Consider the following 23,258-nt stretch of genomic DNA (forward strand, 5'->3'; position numbering starts at 1 on the left):
ATAAGACCGTTAAAATGTATTTAATTCAATGGCGTTATTGACGGACTCCATTTTGTCTACACGCGGTTCGACCTTCAATCGAGATAAAGGTCACGCACACACATTAATATTCGAAAGTGAAAGTTATTTACAGTATCAATCTAACACACACATAGAAAAAATAAATTCCTAAATATTAAAATAACAACCATTAACTTTGAACACTACTGCTCGAACATAAAGCTCAATTCCGTTTGTGAAACATTAGTTTAAAATTATAATACAAAATATTAAATTAATATTCTCTTCAAATCAAGAAATTAATTTTTAATTTTATTTTGTGCCCTTAAAATAATTTACCCGAAAATATGACTTATCCCCTAAGGCATAAAGTTCAATTAATGTTTACTCCATTTTAAAATAGCTTTAAAAATTGGTTGTCGAATGACCAAATGACAATCAACCTTATATCTTTAGAAATATGATACAATTTTGAGCATATTGTGTCCTCAGCGCCTGTAGTTTTACTTCTCACTCTTATTTTGAATCTCTCTCTTTCATTTTGGGCATGACGTCATTGGCGTGTGTTTTGTTTTAAGACCTCTGCAATGCTAATCTCTGAGTTACACTTTTTCTCGTGGTGGGATGAATTACCGTTCTCTTTCTAATTGTCTACTTTTCTCTTTCATTTCGAGCATGACGTCACTGACGTGTCTTTTGTTTGTACTAGCATAAGATATTGTCAACCTTATTGATAAGGCAATTTGGTACATTTTTGAACACATGTTGCTAGTGGCTGTAGTTTTATGTTCCGTTCTTTTTTGTGCTTTATCTCTTTCATTTTCGACGTGACGTCACTGTCATGTCTTTTGTTTTTACTGGAATACGACATCACGTGTGCACAGGAATATTAATCTTACTGCGCTAAATATAAAGTTGCAATCTCAATGTCATTGTCTGACGCCATTACAGCTGACAGTTTGTAACCGACCGACGCAAAGGTGCGTTTTTGTTATTTGTGTTTGTATTTGTGTTCCGTAATACGGTATGTATATTTTTATTTGGTGGACGAGAGATGCTTTCGCATTTATAATATTAGTATATAGTTTATCGGTTTATACCAAACCTTTCGCGATCAACCGCGAAAGGTTGTAAATACCGAGATGGCATTTCGTGAGAATTATTAATAAAATTAAAACTCCGGTGTACTGTTCTAGAGCATGCACATTTTATTGTTTTTTCTTGTCAACATTGACACTTATATTTTTCTTGACAAACCATAGCGCGATTCAAACGCGATAGATGTCAACGCCATCTATCGCGCACAAGGGATGCTTCGTAAACATACCGCCCACCAAGGACGTTACTGAAGGAACGTCCTTCTAAAACAAAAATTCTTATAAAAAAAACAGAAAGACATATACACTATTTTAAGGTAAAAAATAAAATAATTTATATTAAGTATATTATATAATATACATCTCTATTTCAAACTTATACTTGTTGAAGTCGGTGTCAAACCAATTTTCATGACAAAGAAGAACGCTGCTTTATTAGATACTAGCTATCGCCCGCGACCTCGTCCATGTATTTGATGATATAAAAAGGAATGTTTAAAATCGGATTCATTTTTAAGTCCTCGCAACTTTTTCTCTATAGTTTACTATTTGATTGTCTGTCGCCTATACAAACCGTACCGAAAAAAAATAATGTTCAAGGGCACTTACAAAGTTTTACAAAAAACGCAATACTGAAACTAAAATAAACATAATTAGATGTTTGTTCTGATGAGATATTCGGTTATTCAAAATGGCCTCCATAATTAACATCACTCTCAAATGGTAACAGACTGGGTGGAGGCTTTCGAACAAATATCACTGGGAATTCTGGGCAGTTTCACGGGGGCAAGGAACTCATTTGGGCAGCGCGTTTAGTAGGCCTACCCATACTAAAAATCACTAACTTTAATAAACTACTAACTAAAATAAGCCAAACTAAAAAGTAAAAAATAATTTTTTTTAACACTATTTTCTTAATTTAAATTAATTTTTTAGCCCGGTTTTCTATAAAAAACGTGTTTTTTTAAACTATTATACTGATTATCTCAAAAGAGTTTCGAAGACTGGTTTTATTGATTTTCTCCGCCTTGTAGTCGGTAATTTGAAATATGTTTACCATGTTTTCAAACAGTGATTCCCTAAGATATTTAATGAAATTAAATAACACTACGTATATCAAAAAAACATCCTTTGAGAATTTCTGAGATCAGAGCGTTCAAACAAACAAACTTAAAATTCACAAAAGCTAAAAAATCGCTACAAATTCATTTCCTCGTAAATGACTTTTGCTTGCTTGGATAAAGGTTTTGCAATTTCAAACAAAAGACACGTCAGTGACGTCATGCCCGAAATGAAAGAGATAGATATGATATTAGAACGAGACAAAAAAGGCATCGAAAATGTATTTCATCCTTTAGTGGTAAGATAGATCTTCCACAACAAATTGTACCAGTGACGCCGAGAAAACAAAACACACGCCAGTGACGTCATGCCCGAAATGAAAGAGACAGTGTAAAGATTAAAAAAGCGTGTTAAAAAGAGATAGATATAAGTGCGTGATCATTTAAAAAAGTATTTTATAATATTATATTGTTCGAATTCCGGCGTTACTTAAATAATAAATTAATATTCACTTAAAAATCAATAAATAATTTTTAATTTTATTTTGTGCCCTTAAAATAATTTACCCGAAAAAATGACTTATACCCCTGAGGCATAAAGTTCAATTTATATTTACTCCATTTTAATCAAATAGCTTTAGTAATAGGCTTTAAAAATAATTTAGATTTATTTTTTTATTCTTCTTGTGGTTGTCGAATGACCAAATGACAATCAACCTTATAGCTTTAGAAATATGATACAATTTTGAGCATTATTGTGTCCTCAGCGTCTGTAGTTTTACTTCTCACTCTTATTTTGAATCGCTCTCTTTCATTTTGGGCATGACGTCATTGGCGTGTGTTTTGTTTTCAGACCTCTGCAATGCTAATCTCTGAGTTACACTTTTTCTCGTGGTGGGATGAACTACCGTTCTCTTTCTAATTGTCTACTTTTCTCTTTCATTTCGAGCATGACGTCACTGACGTGTCTTTTGTTTGTACTAGCATAAGATATTGTCAACCTTATTTATAAGGCAATTTGGTACATTTTTGAACACATGTTGCTAGTGGCTGTAGTTCTATGTCCCGTTCTTTTTGTGCTCCATCTCTTTCATTTTCGACGTGACGTCACTGTCATGTCTTTTGTTTTGATATCAAATTGAGAAACGGAAAAAATTATATGAATATTTTTTTCTCACTTGATTGTCTTTCTCTTTCTAACTATCAGTCTTTCTCTTTCATTTTCGAGGTGACGTCATTGGCGTGTGTTTTGTTTTTACTGGAATACGACATCACGTGTGCACAAGAATATTAATCTTACTGCGTTAGATATAAAGTTGCAATCTCAATGTCATTATCTGACGCCATTACAGCTGACGACGCAAAGGTGCGTTTTTGTTTATTTGTGTTCCGTAACATGGTGTATACAGTCGTGGTCCACTAATCAGGGACGCTTTATCAGGAAACCTCAAGCGTTTCGATGAGGGTCAAGAAATCATTCCTAAATGAAGATAGTGAAGCTTTTACCATTGACAACAATAACATTGACTAGTTTTCGAAATATTTTGTAGTCAGGAAAGGCAATAGGTACTCGTCATCTCTTTTTTTAATATATACGTCACTGCTGTTTTCTCATTAGTGACTCATTTGTGGACAACTAATTAGGGACATGTTCAGTTTTGACTACAAAAATAAAAATGCTCGGAAATATTTAAAGTTTTATTATTTAAAATTGTTATGTTACAGTATTATAACAAAAAAATATGAGAAATCGATATTCTAACAATTATTATGGTTTCTTTTTGTAATGAACTCCTCTCTCAATTCGTGTTAGAATTCAGGAAATTATTAAAACTGCTTACTTTGAATAACGATTATATTACTCACACTCGTAAATTACAACTTTTCATTTCATTCGACGAGATGTCCGAACAGAATGCGTTTTTTCCTTCTTTTTTAAAAATTCCCGCCCAGTCACATTTTTCTCGACCGAACATCAGAGACTAACGAAATAATGGCATTCTGCCTCTATTAACATACCTGTTGTGGAGCTAGTGGACTGTATATTTTGAAGGTTTCTGTTTCGGTTTTCTTTCTTGTTCTTATTCGTCTTCAATAAAACTCATACGTTATCCAGTATACATTTATTGCACAAGTTTCGAGTGATTGGGGCCCATTCACAGGAAACGACTGATCGTCGACGTCTGTGAACGACTGCTCGATAGAGGCTACCATGAGCGACTAACGCGAGCGACTGCCTTAGGGTCTATTCACAAGGAACGACAATCGTCGACTTCTGTGAATGACAGCTCGATAGAGGCTACCATGAGCGACTAACGCGAGCGACTGCCTTAGGGTCTATTCACAAGGAACGACAATCGTCGACTTCTGTGAATGACAGCTCGATAGAGGCTACCATGAGCGACTAACGCGAGCGACTGCCTTAGGGTCTATTCACAAGGAACGACAATCGTCGACTTCTGTGAATGACAGCTCGATAGAGGCTACCATGAGCGACTAACGCGAGCGACTGCCTTAGGGTCTATTCACAAGGAACGACAATCGTCGACTTCTGTGAATGACAGCTCGATAGAGGCTACCATGAGCGACTAACGCGAGCGACTGCCTTAGGGTCTATTCACAAGGAACGACAATCGTCGACTTCTGTGAATGACAGCTCGATAGAGGCTACCATGAGCGACTAACGCGAGCGACTGCCTTAGGGTCTATTCACAAGGAACGACAATCGTCGACTTCTGTGAATGACAGCTCGATAGAGGCTACCATGAGCGACTAACGCGAGCGACTGCCTTAGGGTCTATTCACAAGGAACGACAATCGTCGACTTCTGTGAATGACAGCTCGATAGAGGCTACCATGAGCGACTAACGCGAGCGACTGCCTTAGGGTCTATTCACAAGGAACGACAATCGTCGACTTCTGTGAATGACAGCTCGATAGAGGCTACCATGAGCGACTAACGCGAGCGACTGCCTTAGGGTCTATTCACAAGGAACGACAATCGTCGACTTCTGTGAATGACAGCTCGATAGAGGCTACCATGAGCGACTAACGCGAGCGACTGCCTTAGGGTCTATTCACAAGGAACGACAATCGTCGACTTCTGTGAATGACAGCTCGATAGAGGCTACCATGAGCGACTAACGCGAGCGACTGCCTTAGGGTCTATTCACAAGGAACGACAATCGTCGACTTCTGTGAATGACAGCTCGATAGAGGCTACCATGAGCGACTAACGCGAGCGACTGCCTTAGGGTCTATTCACAAGGAACGACAATCGTCGACTTCTGTGAATGACAGCTCGATAGAGGCTACCATGAGCGACTAACGCGAGCGACTGCCTTAGGGTCTATTCACAAGGAACGACAATCGTCGACTTCTGTGAACGACTGCTCGATAGAGGCTACCATGAGCGACTAACGCGAGCGACTGCCTTAGGGTCTATTCACAAGGAACGACAATCGTCGACTTCTGTGAATGACAGCTCGATAGAGGCTACCATGAGCGACTAACGCGAGCGACTGCCTTAGGGTCTATTCACAAGGAACGACAATCGTCGACTTCTGTGAATGACAGCTCGATAGAGGCTACCATGAGCGACTAACGCGAGCGACTGCCTTAGGGTCTATTCACAAGGAACGACAATCGTCGACTTCTGTGAATGACAGCTCGATAGAGGCTACCATGAGCGACTAACGCGAGCGACTGCCTTAGGGTCTATTCACAAGGAACGACAATCGTCGACTTCTGTGAATGACAGCTCGATAGAGGCTACCATGAGCGACTAACGCGAGCGACTGCCTTAGGGTCTATTCACAAGGAACGACAATCGTCGACTTCTGTGAATGACAGCTCGATAGAGGCTACCATGAGCGACTAACGCGAGCGACTGCCTTAGGGTCTATTCACAAGGAACGACAATCGTCGACTTCTGTGAATGACAGCTCGATAGAGGCTACCATGAGCGACTAACGCGAGCGACTGCCTTAGGGTCTATTCACAAGGAACGACAATCGTCGACTTCTGTGAATGACAGCTCGATAGAGGCTACCATGAGCGACTAACGCGAGCGACTGCCTTAGGGTCTATTCACAAGGAACGACAATCGTCGACTTCTGTGAATGACAGCTCGATAGAGGCTACCATGAGCGACTAACGCGAGCGACTGCCTTAGGGTCTATTCACAAGGAACGACAATCGTCGACTTCTGTGAATGACAGCTCGATAGAGGCTACCATGAGCGACTAACGCGAGCGACTGCCTTGAGGTCTATTCACAGGGAACGACGATCGTCGACTTCTGTGAAAGACTGCTCGTTAGCTACTACCATGAGTTACTAATGCGAGCGACTGTCCTTGAGCTACTCTTGCGAGTGACTGTTCTTGAGCTACTCTTGCGAGTGACTGTCCTTGACCGCTCTGAGGCCTCCTTTTATAGGCGACAACGGCCAATCAGGACGCTTGAATTTCCATACGGCCCCGGCAACCAATCAGAGAGCCGGATTCATTCTGACTTCTAAAATTCGTGCCGTATGCAAACTCTCGTTACTTAATCTATACAATTTATAGTTATCCTACTTTCAATAAGGTTTTAAAACAACTTAATCAATTTTATATCTAGTAAAAGTAGTCCTTGTTGCCGGTGAAGCCCGATTTACAATTTGTTCACCGGCAGCGCCATCTAGTGTAATATTTACAAACTATGCTTGAGTTAAATCAACTCGGCGTCCGTAACAGCTCTCCCCCCGGCGCAGCCTGCGTAGCCTCTTCCTTCTTCAGCAGGACGACGAGTTTCCCGACGGGGCGTCGGAAAGTCCCGGTCCTCGTCCGCACCTCGACGACTCTGATGCTGCCGTCCGGTCCGCTGTGCGTGCGCTCGACGACTCCCATCGGCCACGTGTTACGTGGCAACGTGCTGTCGACGATGAGGACTACGTCGCCGGTCTGTACGGGTCGTGCGTTGTTTCGTGGCTCGCCGCGTGGGATCAGAGTGGGAAGATACTCGTGAACCCATCTCCTCCAAAAGTGGTCGGCGAGCGCCTGGCTGACTCGCCAGGTCCTTCGGTCGGCTTCGTTGCAGGGTCCCGTCGTCGGCAGTCCGCCCGACGAGCCCAACAGGAAGTGGTTCGGTGTCAGCGCTTCCGGATCGCTTGGGTTCACGCTGACATGAGTTAGAGGTCGAGCGTTGATCGAAAACTCGGCCTCGGTCAGCAGGGTCAGCAACACTTCCTCTGCCGGCGCCTTCTCGCGGAGCGTCACACTCAGCGCGGTTTTCACAGAGCGTACCATACGCTCCCAAGCACCGCCTTGGTTGGGCGCACCAGGAGGAATGAAGCGCCACTCCATCCGATGCAGCAGTCCCTCGTCTCGCAAGGCAGGCGCCCACTCGGCGTAGGCGTTGCGCAGCTCTTGGTCGGCCCCACGGAAGTTGGTTGCGTTGTCGCTGTACATTAGTCGAGGCCAGCCTCGTCGCGCAGCCATTCGTCTCAGCGCCATGATGGCCGAGTCGGTGGACAGCGACGCGACGAGTTCGAGGTGTACAGCGCGGCAGGTAAGGCACGTGAAGAGTGCACCCCATCTCTTCTCTCGGCGGCGCCCCACCTTGACCATCATGGGCCCGAAGTAGTTCACTCCGCAGTTGGTGAACGGGCGGTGGAAAGGGTCAAGGCGGGCGCGTGGCAGGTCTCCTGTGGCTGGCGTTCGTGGCGTAGCTCGACGCCGTCTGCAGAACGCACAGCTCCTCTCCACGGCGCGTACTGTGGGTCTAATATGAATTATCCAGTAGCGCTGACGCAAGTCGTTCGTCACGCGCTCTCTATTTGCGTGGCCTGCAGCGCAGTGCTCCTTCTCTACCAACAACTTGGTCAGCGGATGGCGGCCGTCCAATATAACAGGTCGCTTGGTCTCTGTCGGCGCGAGGGAGGCTTCAATCCGGCCCCTCACTCGCATGACGCCGTCTTCAAGCACGGGGTCTAGCTTGTATAAGCGACTTCCTTTGGCGAGCGGTCGAGCCGATCGTATTCTGTTTAGTTCGTCCCCGAAGCTATCTTCTTGAGCTCGCCGTATTAGCTCGGTCTCGGCGCGTTGGATATGACGGTGCTCCAACTTCGTCGCTCTCCGTCAGCAGATGTCAGTGAACGCCAGCACTCTCGCTGTGGCCCTCACTAACGTCTCGTATTTCGAGAAGCGGGCAGGATCGGGTAGCCAGCTCTCGGTCGTTGGACCGTCGGTGATATGTAACACCTCCTGGTCCTGTTCTTCATCGCATGGTCCTTTCTGGGGCCATTGCTCTTCTGGCAGGTGTAGAAAGCCGGGGCCCCTAAACCATCGGTCGGTCGCGCAGATCGGCGCGTTGGTGAGTCGTGTGGCGTCGTCGGCTACGTTGAGGTCTGTAGGTAGCCAACGCCACTCCTCCTTAGCGGTAAGCTCACTAATCTCACCCAGCCGGTGCGCGACGAATGGCGTGTAGCGTCGCGCGTCGTTTTGAATCCAATGTACTACTGTAGAGGAGTCTGTCCAATACACTGTTCGGGTTATTCTTATTCGGTGTTCCTTACGAATGGTATCGGCGAGTCTAGCTCCGATGACTGCTGCTTGCAGCTCCAGCCTAGGAATCGTCTGCGTCCTCTTCGGTGCCACCTTAGCCTTGGCGGCGACTATCATGACGCTCACGGTTCCGTTACAGTTTTCATGTCGCCAATAGGCGACGGTCGCGTAAGCCTGTTCGCTTGCGTCACATAGAACGTGTAGTTCCAGGTCTTCATACTTTCTCGGGGCGTAGCACCTGGGCAGTCGGATTTGTGCGATAGTTCCGAGTTGAGCAAGCCATGCTGCGAAGAGCTCGTTCTCTCCCTCCGGTATCGGCTCGTCCCAGGTGATTTGGAGGCGCCACAAACTCTGGAGGACTATTTTCGCTCGGACGGTGTAGTGGCTCAGCAGTCCGAGAGGGTCGTAGATCGACATCACGGCGCTGAGTGCTTCTCGTTTGGTCGGCGCACGTATTCGATCTCGTACGGCGGACGGAACTCGGTTCATGGCCGTGTTGAAGCCGAGCTCGTCCCGTGCGGCGCACCAGTACAGTCCGAGTATTTTATTCGTCGTGCCTTCTCCTCCCAGCTGCGTAGGTGTGGCGGCGCGCAGCTCTTGTGGTACGTCGGTCAGTACCGTCGCGTCGCTGGCGCTCCATCCTCGCAGAGTGAAACCGGCGACTACGTGTACCTTACGTATCTCTTCTATCGCTTTCGTAGCTTCCTCTGCGGTGTCATAACTGATAACTAAGTCGTCCATATAATGGCTCCTTTTTATGGCATCCAATGCACGCGGGTATTCAATCTTGTGCATGTCTGCGTTATAATCACGCACGTAGTGAGCCATATATGGTGAGCTGGCCGCGCCGAAAATCATGCTGGTCATCTTGTAACGGCGCGGAGGCTCTGTTCTGTTGTCGCCTCGCCACAGGAATTGCTGCGCCGGTTGGTCTTCCGGTCGGATCTTAATGCGCAGGAACATTTCCTGTATGTCGGCGGTGACGGCTATCGCCTTCTCCCGGAACCTGTATATTATTCCCGGGAGTGACAGCAACAAGTCCGGGCCTTCCAGAAGCCTATCGTTCAAGCACACGCCGTGGCTTCTCGCCGCAGCGTCGAACACTAGCCGTTGCTTGCCTGGCTTATTCGGATTCTTCACAGCGAAGTGAGGTAGGTACCAGCAAACGGCGCTTCTTACTACTGTACCATCGCATGGCACTGCGTATCCTTTTTCTAGCAAATTATTTATTTGCGTGCTGTATTGCTCGGCGAAGTCAGGCGCGGCGTCCATCTTCTTTTCAATCGCCTTCAGTCGGCGCAGCGCGGCGTTATAACTCGGTGGCATGGTGACGTCATCGTATTTCCACGGCAGTCCGACCTCGTAGCCACCGTCGATCTTCTTAATAGTTTTCTTGACTATAGCGGTTGCTCGTTGGTCGGTCTCGCGCACGCGTGGTTCTTGTTTGACGCCGAGCGCTTCTATTTTAAAATGTGCTTCCACCAAGTCGTGAAGCTGCTGATCGTAATCAACAATGTGTAGCACATTGTCTTGGTTCACGGTGATGGCTTTTCTCGGCGCCGTCCCGTGTATCACCCAGCCGAGTTGCGTACGTGATGCCGCTGGTTGATTCGGCCCGCCGACTCGGAGCTCTCGGGACACAATGCACTCCCAGTGGTCTGTCCCCACTAGAAGTCCTGGGCGTGTCAGTTCATAGCATACTTCGTTCTTAGGGAGGTCACGCAGGTGTTCGTACTCTAGGACGGTGTCGGGAATCGACTGTCGGTGAAGCTTCAGGTTCTTCATGGTTCGCGCATGAAGCTTATGCGACGCGCTGTCCTTTCTTACGCCCTTCACTCGTACTTCGACGATTCGACTCTTCTGCTCCTGCGAGGACATGTTGACCCCCTGGATACGTAATGGGAGCATCGAACCTTCAGCGCCGATGCTCGTGGCCAGGTCCTCATCGATGAGAGTAACGGTGGCTCCCTCGTCGAAGAGCGCGAGTGTTTTCACCTCCCCCCGTGGACCCGCGATGACTACCGGACACATCTTCAGCATAACGGTCTTTGGGCCGGTGGCTGTTCGGGTAGCCACTGACATGACCGCCTCCTTGTCCGCAGGCTCCGTGGGTGTTCTTTGCGTCACCGACTTGTCCTCGGGTGACTCTGCTCTCTCTTGGTGTAAGGTAACATGATGAGGTCGGCGGCACTGGTCTACACCGCACGACCTTGCCTTGCAATTGATGCGCCTGTGCTTGCGTTGGGCGCACTTGAAACAAATTTTATGTAGCTTTACAATTTCCCAGCGTTGATTAACGTTCATCGCCTTGTACTTCGGGCACTGAGTCAGCACGTGAGTCTGTCTGCAGCAGGGGCATTGATAGTCTTCTTCGCTCGTACTGTAGACCGCGTTTGTTTTCTTCTTCCACGTCACGGCTGGCCTGGTCTCCTTTCTTGCTGTTGCAGGGGCGGTACTGGTCGGCGGGGCGTAAGTATAACGTAACGCCCGGTCCGCCTCGCGCATCAAGAATCGCGACAACAGCACGACCTCGGGCTCTGCTGCGCCTTCGTTGTCGCAGGCGAAGTCGCACCACCGTGATCGCAGATGTGGACTCAGCTTCTCGAGTATTTCCCTTGTTAGCAAAGGGTTGTACAGATAACCTCTTCTGTCTATGGTATTAAGTACGCAGATCGTGTTCTGTACTTTTATAGCGAAGCTATTTAGGTCGCTGGCCGATGCACTTGGCTTTGGCATTTTCTTCATTTCTTCCAGCGCCTTGTCTATTATTACTTCTGGTCGGCCGAAGCACTGCTCCAATGTTTTAATTATGGTGTCAGGTTCGGTGGCCGCGTGCAGAAGTGCTGCCACAGCTTCTCTCGCCTCTCCCTTGAGGCAACTTCTCAACCGCTGCAGGTTCTCTGATGGCGACACACAGTACATTTTCGTTGTGTCGTAGTAGGCTGCTTTGAACGGCAGCCACTCGCTGACAGCACCGGAGAAAGTAGGAAGGTCTGTATGGCGTATTCGTGGTCTAGCCATCTTCTCTAGTGTCGCTGCTAGCTGCTCGATACTATTCCTCGCCTTAGTCGGCGTAGGTGACCTTCGGCGCGGCGCGTCGGAACGCTGTTGCATTCGTTCCTCGCGAGTTTCTGTGTCACGGCCCCCCTCCCCCCGTGACTCAAGAGGGTTGGTGCGTAGCCACTGATCCACTCTATATTGCTGGCATTCTTCCTGCATTGGATCGTGAATGCTTTCTTGATCATCTTGGATCACTGATACCTCGGCAGCCAATCTCTTCTTCACTAAGTCTGCCTCGAGTTCTAGTTCCTTTCGGCGAATGTTCGCCAACTTTTCTGCTGCCTCCAATTCGGCTAGCCGTAGCCGCGTCGTCGCACTGGTGGTGGACCTCACTGACCGCGGCGGCGATCGGGTAGGTCGTCGCTCAGACGATGGTCCCGCCGTCGCGACGTGCGTGGTCGTCGTAGGTCCGGTCATACTCTCCGCCTGTGGCGACGCCGGAGGGTTAAGCGACACTCGTCGTAAGCGCTCCCGTTCGATTCGTTCCGCTTCCCGGCGACGAACTGACACCAGCAATTCTTCGTCCCTTCGTTCTAGGGCCCGCCGTTGCTCTTCCAACTCAGCCAAGTCACTTTGACTGCGGGTGACGACCATTTTGTTCCGTAAATGGCTGGCACAGTGACTTGTTGGAAAGTTCTCGACGCACGTAGAATTGCAGGTCGTAACCGGTTCGGACTTCTTCGTGCTCCCAGTCGCAGATTCTTCAAGCCTCGGATCCGGCTCGAAGGACCAGAAAAGACTGTTGTGGAGCTAGTGGACTGTATATTTTGAAGGTTTCTGTTTCGGTTTTCTTTCTTGTTCTTATTCGTCTTCAATAAAACTCATACGTTATCCAGTATACATTTATTGCACAAGTTTCGAGTGATTGGGGCCCATTCACAGGAAACGACTGATCGTCGACGTCTGTGAACGACTGCTCGATAGAGGCTACCATGAGCGACTAACGCGAGCGACTGCCTTAGGGTCTATTCACAAGGAACGACAATCGTCGACTTCTGTGAATGACAGCTCGATAGAGGCTACCATGAGCGACTAACGCGAGCGACTGCCTTAGGGTCTATTCACAAGGAACGACAATCGTCGACTTCTGTGAATGACAGCTCGATAGAGGCTACCATGAGCGACTAACGCGAGCGACTGCCTTAGGGTCTATTCACAAGGAACGACAATCGTCGACTTCTGTGAATGACAGCTCGATAGAGGCTACCATGAGCGACTAACGCGAGCGACTGCCTTAGGGTCTATTCACAAGGAACGACAATCGTCGACTTCTGTGAATGACAGCTCGATAGAGGCTACCATGAGCGACTAACGCGAGCGACTGCCTTAGGGTCTATTCACAAGGAACGACAATCGTCGACTTCTGTGAATGACAGCTCGATAGAGGCTACCATGAGCGACTAACGCGAGCGACTGCCTTAGGGTCTATTCACAAGGAACGACAATCGTCGACTTCTGTGAATGACAGCTCGATAGAGGCTACCATGAGCGACTAACGCGAGCGACTGCCTTAGGGTCTATTCACAAGGAACGACAATCGTCGACTTCTGTGAATGACAGCTCGATAGAGGCTACCATGAGCGACTAACGCGAGCGACTGCCTTAGGGTCTATTCACAAGGAACGACAATCGTCGACTTCTGTGAATGACAGCTCGATAGAGGCTACCATGAGCGACTAACGCGAGCGACTGCCTTAGGGTCTATTCACAAGGAACGACAATCGTCGACTTCTGTGAATGACAGCTCGATAGAGGCTACCATGAGCGACTAACGCGAGCGACTGCCTTAGGGTCTATTCACAAGGAACGACAATCGTCGACTTCTGTGAATGACAGCTCGATAGAGGCTACCATGAGCGACTAACGCGAGCGACTGCCTTGAGGTCTATTCACAAGGAACGACAATCGTCGACTTCTGTGAATGACAGCTCGATAGAGGCTACCATGAGCGACTAACGCGAGCGACTGCCTTAGGGTCTATTCACAAGGAACGACAATCGTCGACTTCTGTGAATGACAGCTCGATAGAGGCTACCATGAGCGACTAACGCGAGCGACTGCCTTAGGGTCTATTCACAAGGAACGACAATCGTCGACTTCTGTGAATGACAGCTCGATAGAGGCTACCATGAGCGACTAACGCGAGCGACTGCCTTAGGGTCTATTCACAAGGAACGACAATCGTCGACTTCTGTGAATGACAGCTCGATAGAGGCTACCATGAGCGACTAACGCGAGCGACTGCCTTGAGGTCTATTCACAGGGAACGACGATCGTCGACTTCTGTGAAAGACTGCTCGTTAGCTACTACCATGAGTTACTAATGCGAGCGACTGTCCTTGAGCTACTCTTGCGAGTGACTGTTCTTGAGCTACTCTTGCGAGTGACTGTCCTTGACCGCTCTGAGGCCTCCTTTTATAGGCGACAACGGCCAATCAGGACGCTTGAATTTCCATACGGCCCCGGCAACCAATCAGAGAGCCGGATTCATTCTGACTTCTAAAATTCGTGCCGTATGCAAACTCTCGCTACTTAATCTATACAATTTATAGTTATCCTACTTTCAATAAGGTTTTAAAACAACTTAATCAATTTTATATCTAGTAAAAGTAGTCCTTGTTGCCGGTGAAGCCCGATTTACAATTTGTTCACCGGCAGCGCCATCTAGTGTAATATTTACAAACTATGCTTGAGTTAAATCAACTCGGCGTCCGTAACAATACCAATACTTTTTTTAACAAATATAATTTAACATGACAAATTTATTAAAAACATATTGAATAAATATAAATTCATTACACTTTGTTAGTTAAAACCATTTGACATCGGCGGGGCATCGACGCAAGCAAATCATTGCACGTTTCTAAAGGAATATTATTCCAAACAGCTCGGAATTCGTTGAACAGCTGATTTTAGTAAAGTATTGGTTTTTCTTGGTTTCGAATCGAGTCGTTATCTTGTTGAAACGTCCACGACACTGGCAACACTTCTTCAGCATGCGGTATCATCGTCTCTTCTAATATTTATTTATATTGAAACTGGTCTAGTCTTCCTTATTTCTTTCTATAGACCCTCCTCCATGTCCTGAGAAACAGCCACAAATTTTGCATATTGCCTCTATTGAATTTTAGGTAGGGGCTGATAATAAAAACACTCAGTCACTTGTAAACTAATTTTATATTTCCTTTTAAAAAAACTTGGAAGTAATACGTCTGGATCCTACCACACAGTATGACAGAAGGAATGAATGAATGCGTTAGAGATTGATTGAAGTTAAATACCAAGATGGCGGTTCGAATGTATCATTCTAAGAACTGTCAATCTTTAGTCAATACAAAGATTGTTTTTTGCAATCTCAATTGAATAAATCAACACGCCCCCTCAAAAAATAATCTGGAGTATAATAACAATCTTCCTAACCAGAACTGTATATCTTCCAAGTAGGTCTGGGAAAAATACAATTATAATTATGATCCAACATTTGTTGCTTGGATAAGGAAAACCCAGTAAAACCTTATCAGATCATTTCATCAAAACAATCAATAATAATATAATCAATATAACAGTAGGAACATCAATGACAAATCACAACATAAGTTTAAAAATCATAACTCTTTACTGCAAGCCCATATTTTGTGTCATTTCGTGGAACGTCACTGCAGGCAACGGCTTTGTCAGTGCATCTGCCAATTGTTGACCTGTGGGAATGTAATTAAGCTTGATTACATTTTTCTCTATTTGTTCCCTAGAAAAATGATACTTTATATCTATGTGTTTTGTCCGCTTATGATTAGTCGGATTGTTTGCTATGCTAATACAGCCATTATTGTCCTCATATATTATAATAGGAGTAGGAATAATAATATGAATACTATTTGCTAAGGACTTAAGCCGTAAGGCTTCTTTGACAGCTTCATATAAAGCCATATACTCAGCCTCAGTGGAAGAGGCTGCAACTGACTGTTGTTTCTTAGTATTCCAGGTTATTGTACATTTCTCAAATAATTTAAATATATACCCGGTTGTACTCTTTCTGTCATTTGTATCATTACCCCCCCAATCGGAGTCTACATAACCAGTTAAGATCTGATTATACTCACACCTCTTGTAAATTAGTTTCAAATCACTTGTGCCTTTTAAATATCTAAGTACCCTTTTAAGACATTTCCACAATTCTTTATTATTTTTATTTGTATACCTACTCAGTATATTAACACTAGTACTCAAGTCGGGTCGAGTACATAACATTATATACATCAGACAACCTATTACATTACGACATGGAGCATTGTAATTATCGTCTGAATTTAGTGCTTCATAATCAAGTTTGCTCTCTAAAGGCGTTTTTACAGGTTTACAATCCTGCATGCCAAATTTAGCTAAAATTGTTTTAATATAAGCACTTTGATCTAACATCAACATATCATTAGAACGAGTGACTTTAATTCCGAGAAACAATTTTATTTCTTGCAAATCTGTCATCTTAAATTTACTCATTAAATACATTTTAAAATCATCTATTGTTATTTTATTAGCACTAATTATAACCAAATCGTCAACATAAAGTATCACATAAATATTACTTTGTATATCTCCTTTATTTAGTATATAAATACACCTATCTACTGATGAATTTTGAAAACCTTTCTCTTTAAGTGACTGCTCAAAAATTTCAAACCAACACCTAGCTGCCTGCTTAAGCCCATATAACGCTTTATTTAGTTTGCACACATAATCCTTTTTGCAAGATATACCCTCTGGAACTTTCATATAAATCTCTTCTTTTAATTCCCCGTTAAGAAATGCAGTTTTTACATCCATATGGTGAATTAGCAATTTATATTGATTAGCAAAAGCAATAAGGAACCTAAAACTAGCTATTCTGGCAACAGGTGCAAAGGTCTCATTATAATCAATGAGATATTGCTGACTAAAGCCCCTAGCAACAAGTCTAGCTTTGTAACGTAAAGGTTTTCCGAATTCATCATTTTTGATACTAAAAATCCATTTGCAATCTACAATATTTTTACCATTCGGTCGCGGTACCAAAGACCATGTTTTATTTAATAATAATGAATTTAATTCGTCATCAATTGCACTTTCCCACTGAGCTCTATCATGTCGAGTTTTAATCTCAAGAAATGAATTTGGTACATCATACAAAATTGTTTGAGTACACATAAGGTAATCATCGAATTTTTTAGAAGGAACAGAAGGACGACCCTTGAGTCTATCACTCCTACGAAGCTCAACATTACTGTTTGTATTGTCATCACCAATGACGGAACGTGTATTTATTTGCTCCGATTCTATTGTGTCGTGGTTACTTTTGCGAATTTTATGAGGACTCTCATAATCATCAGATTTAGAACTATCTGATTCACCCCTGTCAGTATTTTGAGACTTCATTGACTTACAATTCTTGTCAATGTTAATATCTACACGAGAATTTACAACATTCTCTTCAGGCTGCAATATTGGCCTGGATTGAAGAAAATTGGTCTCATCAACAATAACATCTCTGACAGTAATAAATTTTTCGCATTCAGGATTCCAAACTTTATATCCATTTGGTTCGTATCCCATAAGTATACCTTTCCACGACTTAACATCGAATTTCGTTTTAAAAATTTTATCATGCACATAAACAGTAGAACCAAAAACTTTTAAATATTTTATCTGTGGTTTTCTATTATGCCACATTTCAAATGGTGTTTTGGATGATTTTATAGCATTTGTTGGAGTTAAATTAATTAAATACACAGCGGTTAACACAGCTTCACCCCAAAATAATTTTGGAAGATTTGCACCATTTAAAATAGAACGAGCTTTTTCAGTAATACTTCTTACCATTCGTTCGGAAACACCATTTAATTGAGGTGTTCTTGGAACTGTGAAATGATAAGTTATTCCCTTTTCAACACAATAATCTTTCATATCGTTAGATAAATATTCTCTACCATTATCACAATATAAGTAAACTATTTTTAAATTGAATCTCGCCTCGCTTTTTGACACAAAATCTTTAAATGCAGAAAACACGTCTGATTTATGCGTTAATAGATACACAACACAGTAGTGAGTATACTGATCAACAAATAAAACAAAATAATTTTTGTTGTTAATTGTTGAAGGAGTGATTGGACCGCATACGTCAGTATGCACAACATATAAAGGTCGCTGAATATAACTTTTATCTTTGTTCTGATTAAATGGTAGCCTACTTTGTTTTCCATAAATACAAGATTCACATAAACTATCGCCCGGTATCACTTTGTCAATCAAATTAATATCAGAAGTCATTTTATTATTTTTCAACTCTAAAAATTTACTTTTACTCATGTGACCTAACCGCTTATGCCATAACTCATAATTATTTATCATAACATTATACACTTTAGGCATAGAGCAGCTCAAATGCACAGATACCTCAAAATCCAAAGCAATTAAATTATTGATTGACCTACCTCTCATTATTATTTTACCATCTTTACATATTTGGGTGCCTCGGTGATCAAATATGACAGTGGTTCCAGCTTGTTGCAACCTTGACACAGACAACAGGTTGTAGGGAGCCTCGGGGCAGAAAAGAACATCCTCCAATGTCCCTCGAACACCCATATTGCTAATGACGTGTAATGTTCCTCTCTTGTTAGCTGAAATGAAATGCCCTTGTTTAGCAATTGAAATTTTTATAGGAATAGATAAATCAACAGAATTAATAAATAGATCTTCCCTGTTGATTATATGGTCCGATGCTCCGGAATCTAACAGGAATGTGATCTTCCGTTCGGCTGCGTCCACGTTGTATTCACCGGTCATGAATGCAAAACCAGAAAAATCTGCTGATGACTGAGCTGATGCGGAAGGCTGATTAATATCGACTGCTTGTACTGTCCTCAGCCTGTCCGTAGATTTCGGTTGATTTAATCGCTTGAAATAATAACAGTCGTTTTTCACATGTCCTTTCCGGCCACAATGATAACATTTTGCAATATTAAACTTCTTCCTTGTATTCTGATCTTTCTGGTTGTTACTGAATGTATGATTTTCAAAATTCCTTTTTCTAAACTGTCTCTTCTTGCCTTCAGCAGCAGCTTGTAAAACTTTAGCACTCGTATCATTGGATTCATTCTTCAGTTTGACCTCGTGGTCCAGGAGCCTCGTTTTTACAAAGGCTAAGGTCAGGTTATCTTCTGACAAAGTTTCGATAGCAGTTATAACACCATCATAACTTGAAGGAAGTGTTAAAAGTAAATGAGCGACTTTGTCGGTTTCTTCAAGTTTAGCGCCAGCCGCAAGCAACTCAGTGATTAAGTCGTCAAACGCAGCAAAGTGTCTAATCAAAGTAACATCACCTTGCAGTTTCATGCCCAACAATTTTTTTCTTAACGCCAACTGAGTAGCAATACTCTTACGTTCATAAAGTGCATCCAAACTTTTTAAAATATCCTTCGCCGTACTATCTTCATTTGCAAAACCAAGGTAAGAATCCGATAAATACTCGACGATTATACTTTTTGTAATTCGGTTACTTTTGTCCCATGAACTGTCTTGAATAATTGGATCACTTTCAATTACTTTTAAAACGTTCATTTCGCTTAACAAAGCACGTATTCTAAATTTCCAAATACTATACTTCTCGCCGTCGAACGGTTTTATATTTCGTTTTAATTTTAAGTCCATTTTCTTTGTTCGGCAATAACGGTTATTATTTGAATAGAGATGAATTTAACAGTGGAAATTATTTAACACTCGCGCACACTGGGCCCATAACCTATTGAATTTTAGGTAGGGGCTGATAATAAAAACACTCAGTACTTGTAAACTAATTTTATATTTCCTTTTTAAAAAAACTTGGAAGTAATACGTCTGGATCCTACCACACAGTATGACAGAAGGAATGAATGAATGCGTTAGAGATTGATTGAAGTTAAATACCAAGATGGCGGCTCGAATGTATCATTCTAAGAACTGTCAATCTTTAGTCAATACAAAGATTGTTTTTTGCAATCTCAATTGAATAAATCAACAGCCTCCTCCATGTTTCACCTGCTTTTTTGTGTGTTTTGGATTCAGGGTCGAATTCATAGGCCTTCGGACGTATTGTCTGCCATTTGAAGAAATTAAATTTATCTTGGTCTCACCAGAAAATAGCACATTTTTCCATTGAGCAACAGTCCAAACTTTCTTGCAAACTCCAGTCTGGCTTATTTTCTTTCTTCAGTAACGGACCTATACGTGCAACTCTCTCCCTACACGTTTTGCCTCCACTATATGCCTTCTGACCGTCCTGGCTGATACTCCAGCATTCAATTCTGGTCTAATAACTTCGCTCTTGATATAACCGGAGTCTTTAAAAGGGGTTTTTCTTGGCGAGAGCAATCATTCTGCGACCATCATCGTGTCGAAATGTTCTCATGACCTCCAGCAGAGCTGTCAATACAACCTCAAGTGCTACGACAGTTATCAAAGCGACGGCACGCTGCAACTACAAAAAGAGTTCGTATTTCTACCTCGGCCGCATTATTTGAGAAAAATCAATGACTATGCGAAACTACATGACATTTGAAGAATATTTTCGCGAAACGTCAACGGTACAGATTCTGATTGTAAGAAACGGGAACCACCGCGCGCTGTCAACTAAATTCCACGCGGACGGAATCGCGGGAAGCAGCTAGTTTCAAATAATAACAGACAAGTGCGAGTGGGACGCTTCCGACGAGGGTTCTGTAAGTGAGATAATGTGCATATCGAGATTATTTTCTGTACTACGACTACGTGGTGGCAGTACTAGTACTGACAAACAGATTGACCGACGGACAACAGACTGACCTCTGACCTGAAACTATTTATTTATGAGTAGAGAAACCGGTCGAGTGCGGTCGGAGTCTTTACCGAGGGTTCCGTACAAACCTGTTGCTTGAATATATTAAAAAAAAACAGGATTTTGATTCCCTAGGAGAGGTGTCGAAAACTTGTAGCGATAAAACAGCTGTATCTTTTTATTGCGTTGTCTTAGAAGTTTAATTTTTACAGCTTTAGGAGACTGTAGGCCTGAGTATCCGGTATAAATATCAGCTTGATACCATCAAGCGTTTCTGCGAAAAAAGGACTTGACGGACAGACAAGCGAAAAGGCAACAAACTGATGCTAGAAGGGTTCCGCTATATGGCTTTCGAGGTACGGAACCTTAAAAACCACGGGAAGTCAGTTTTTTTTGCAATTTTATAAAATTTCTTCTTTGGATCATATCTCCGAATCTATCCGGTCTATAAGTGAGAAAAAAAATCCTGAGCGTCTCTGATAGCTGTATTTTGTAAATCCACTTCATTTTTGCCGATTTTTTAAAATATTTTTTATTGAGTTTAGCGCCATCTATTATACCATTGCTGAACCAACTCGCTAGAGGTGTAGAGCGCGACTAGACGCCACGTCAACACTAACGTTGGCGATGGAAGGAGTTGTGTATCGTAGTATCGCGCCTTTGTCACAGATGGCGCTATTCGCAGTTAAAATAATAAATGTGAGTCAGACTCGACCATGACGGGTTCCGTAGCAGAAATTAATATTATATTGGTTTCTCGGAGCTACGCGACCAAAAATCCACCAAATCTGGTCAGGCCGCTTGTTTAAGAAGCAATTGTTTCTTTGAATCTATTGCATCTACGAGTTCTCATTTTCAAATCAAACCCAAATGTCTCCTCACCACCGCCACAGCCAAGTCCTCAAAGTAACCTTCACTCTTCTACATACACACAGTCCGGTACATGATGAAGACTCAGCCTCGAGTAGTGTTCAGTCATACATTTCACAGTTTGCACCTGATTCTAATGATCATTCAGAAGTTTATATTTGCCAGGAGGACAAATTAAATTCATGCTGCCAATGCATTAAAAAAATGAAAAGAAAAATGCATTAACACTAAAATAACATTGTATTTTGATCAAAATAAACACCCTCTGAAATTACTTATTTTGTTAACGTACCTCAAAGTTACAGCGAGTCTCTCTTCAGCTGGCACAGACAATCAATAAGTTCACATTTTCATAAATTTCTACTGTCAGGATTGTCATATTGACGTTGTGTATGTAATTACGTTAATTATGCTGCAATCCTTAAATAGCGGTCCGAGAAAGCTTCTACCTATTGTAACGAGCATCTTCAAAGGCGAGAAAGTGATTTAAATCTGACAAATGTACGCAAAAATACGAACATTTACAGTGAGTATTCATTGTTATTATCTTCACCCATAATAACAAAGCGTGAACACTGTCTTGGATTTAGTTTTTGAGATGTAAATATTTCAATTAAAACCTTACCCGTAATGTATTTTGAAATCTTGTGTGTCTCAATTATTTTGTACTAGCGATCCGCCCCGGCTTCGCACGGGAGCAGTGCTAATATACGCCACAGAATTTTTTAACGTTCTTTATCTTGATAAGGATTCATACCATCGTCGTTGCATCGGAATAAACGTTTGAAATGTGAAAAATAGAATAGTTGTATTTATTTTGATTTTGATAAGGATTACTATCTCAACACAGACAGCTTCGCAAAGATTTTTGGTTTTGGAATAAAATTATTAGCCAAAAAAATGGTGAGTCAACCTTAAAAGATAGGTATATGCTGTGTGAGACTTTTTTGTAGATCATTTTATGGTGTACAAAATTGTAGAACTTTATTTGATGTAGCTCTTGCGGTTAAGCCAGCGTTGCAATGAAAGCGTAAAAAAATTGTGAATACATTTGAAATCGCTAAAATTGACTTTGTTCCTGCACGAAAACATGCATAGATTATACTTAAAAAGTAAAAAAAACCTTCCTCATAAAACACTTTATCTATTAAAGAAAACCGCATCAAAATCCGTCGAGTGGTTTCGAAAATTTAAGTGTTCAAGGAGAAATAGGGACAGAAAAAGCGGTCCTTTTTTATAATATGTAGTGATTTGACGTTCAAAAGCGCCATATACTGGTCTAATTGAAATAAAGAATTTGACTTTGACACTATATTTATAAAAAAAAATCCTTTGAGAATTCTGAGATCAGAGCGTTTAACAAACAAACTAAAAATTCACAAAAGCTAAAAAAGACGCAAGTAATTCATTTCCACGTAAAGAGAGAGAGAACGGTATACAAGAAAACATTATTTTATTGAAATTTCACGTTTTGATATCCCAAGCTGTGAGACTTGAACAGAAGCAAAAGACACGCCAGTGACGTCATGTCAAAAATGAAAGAGATAGATATGATATTAGAACGAGATAAAAAAGTGTATTTTATCCTTTAGTGTGAAATAAATCTTCCACAGCAAATTGTACCAGTGACGCCGAGAAAACCAAAACACACGTCAGTGACGTCATGCCGAAAAGGAAAGAGACAGTGTAAGAGATAAAAAAGAGATAGATATAAGTGCCTGATAATTTAAAAAAGAATTTTAAAATATATTGTTCGAATTCCGGCGTTACTTAAACTATGTGGAGCTATTTGCCGGGA

General features: G+C 42.8%; 2 protein-coding genes across 2 annotated transcripts; both read right to left on the reverse strand.

The window, feature by feature from the left end:
* Positions 1–6,873: 6,873 nt before the first annotated feature.
* LOC113506628 lies at positions 6,874–8,106 on the reverse strand. The gene has a single exon (XM_026889464.1). It carries the CDS (start codon positions 8,104–8,106, stop codon positions 6,874–6,876), a length of 1,233 nt encoding a protein of 410 aa, XP_026745265.1.
* A 171-nt stretch (positions 8,107–8,277) lies between these two features.
* Positions 8,278–12,357, reverse strand: LOC113506629. Its single transcript, XM_026889465.1, has one exon. The coding sequence runs from the start codon at positions 12,355–12,357 to the stop codon at positions 8,278–8,280; it is 4,080 nt and encodes a 1,359-aa protein (XP_026745266.1).
* Between the last annotated feature and the right edge of the window lie 10,901 nt (positions 12,358–23,258).

Source organism: Trichoplusia ni (assembly GCF_003590095.1).
Source record: "Trichoplusia ni isolate ovarian cell line Hi5 chromosome 20 unlocalized genomic scaffold, tn1 tig00003896_group19, whole genome shotgun sequence".
Classification (NCBI taxonomy): domain Eukaryota; kingdom Metazoa; phylum Arthropoda; class Insecta; order Lepidoptera; family Noctuidae; genus Trichoplusia; species Trichoplusia ni.

Excerpts from the sequence above, each read along its gene's own strand:
- LOC113506628 (XM_026889464.1), bottom strand. The coding sequence starts at position 8,106 with ATGCGAGTGAGGGGCCGGATTGAAGCCTCCCTCGCGCCGACAGAGACC.
- LOC113506629 (XM_026889465.1), bottom strand. The coding sequence starts at position 12,357 with ATGGTCGTCACCCGCAGTCAAAGTGACTTGGCTGAGTTGGAAGAGCAA.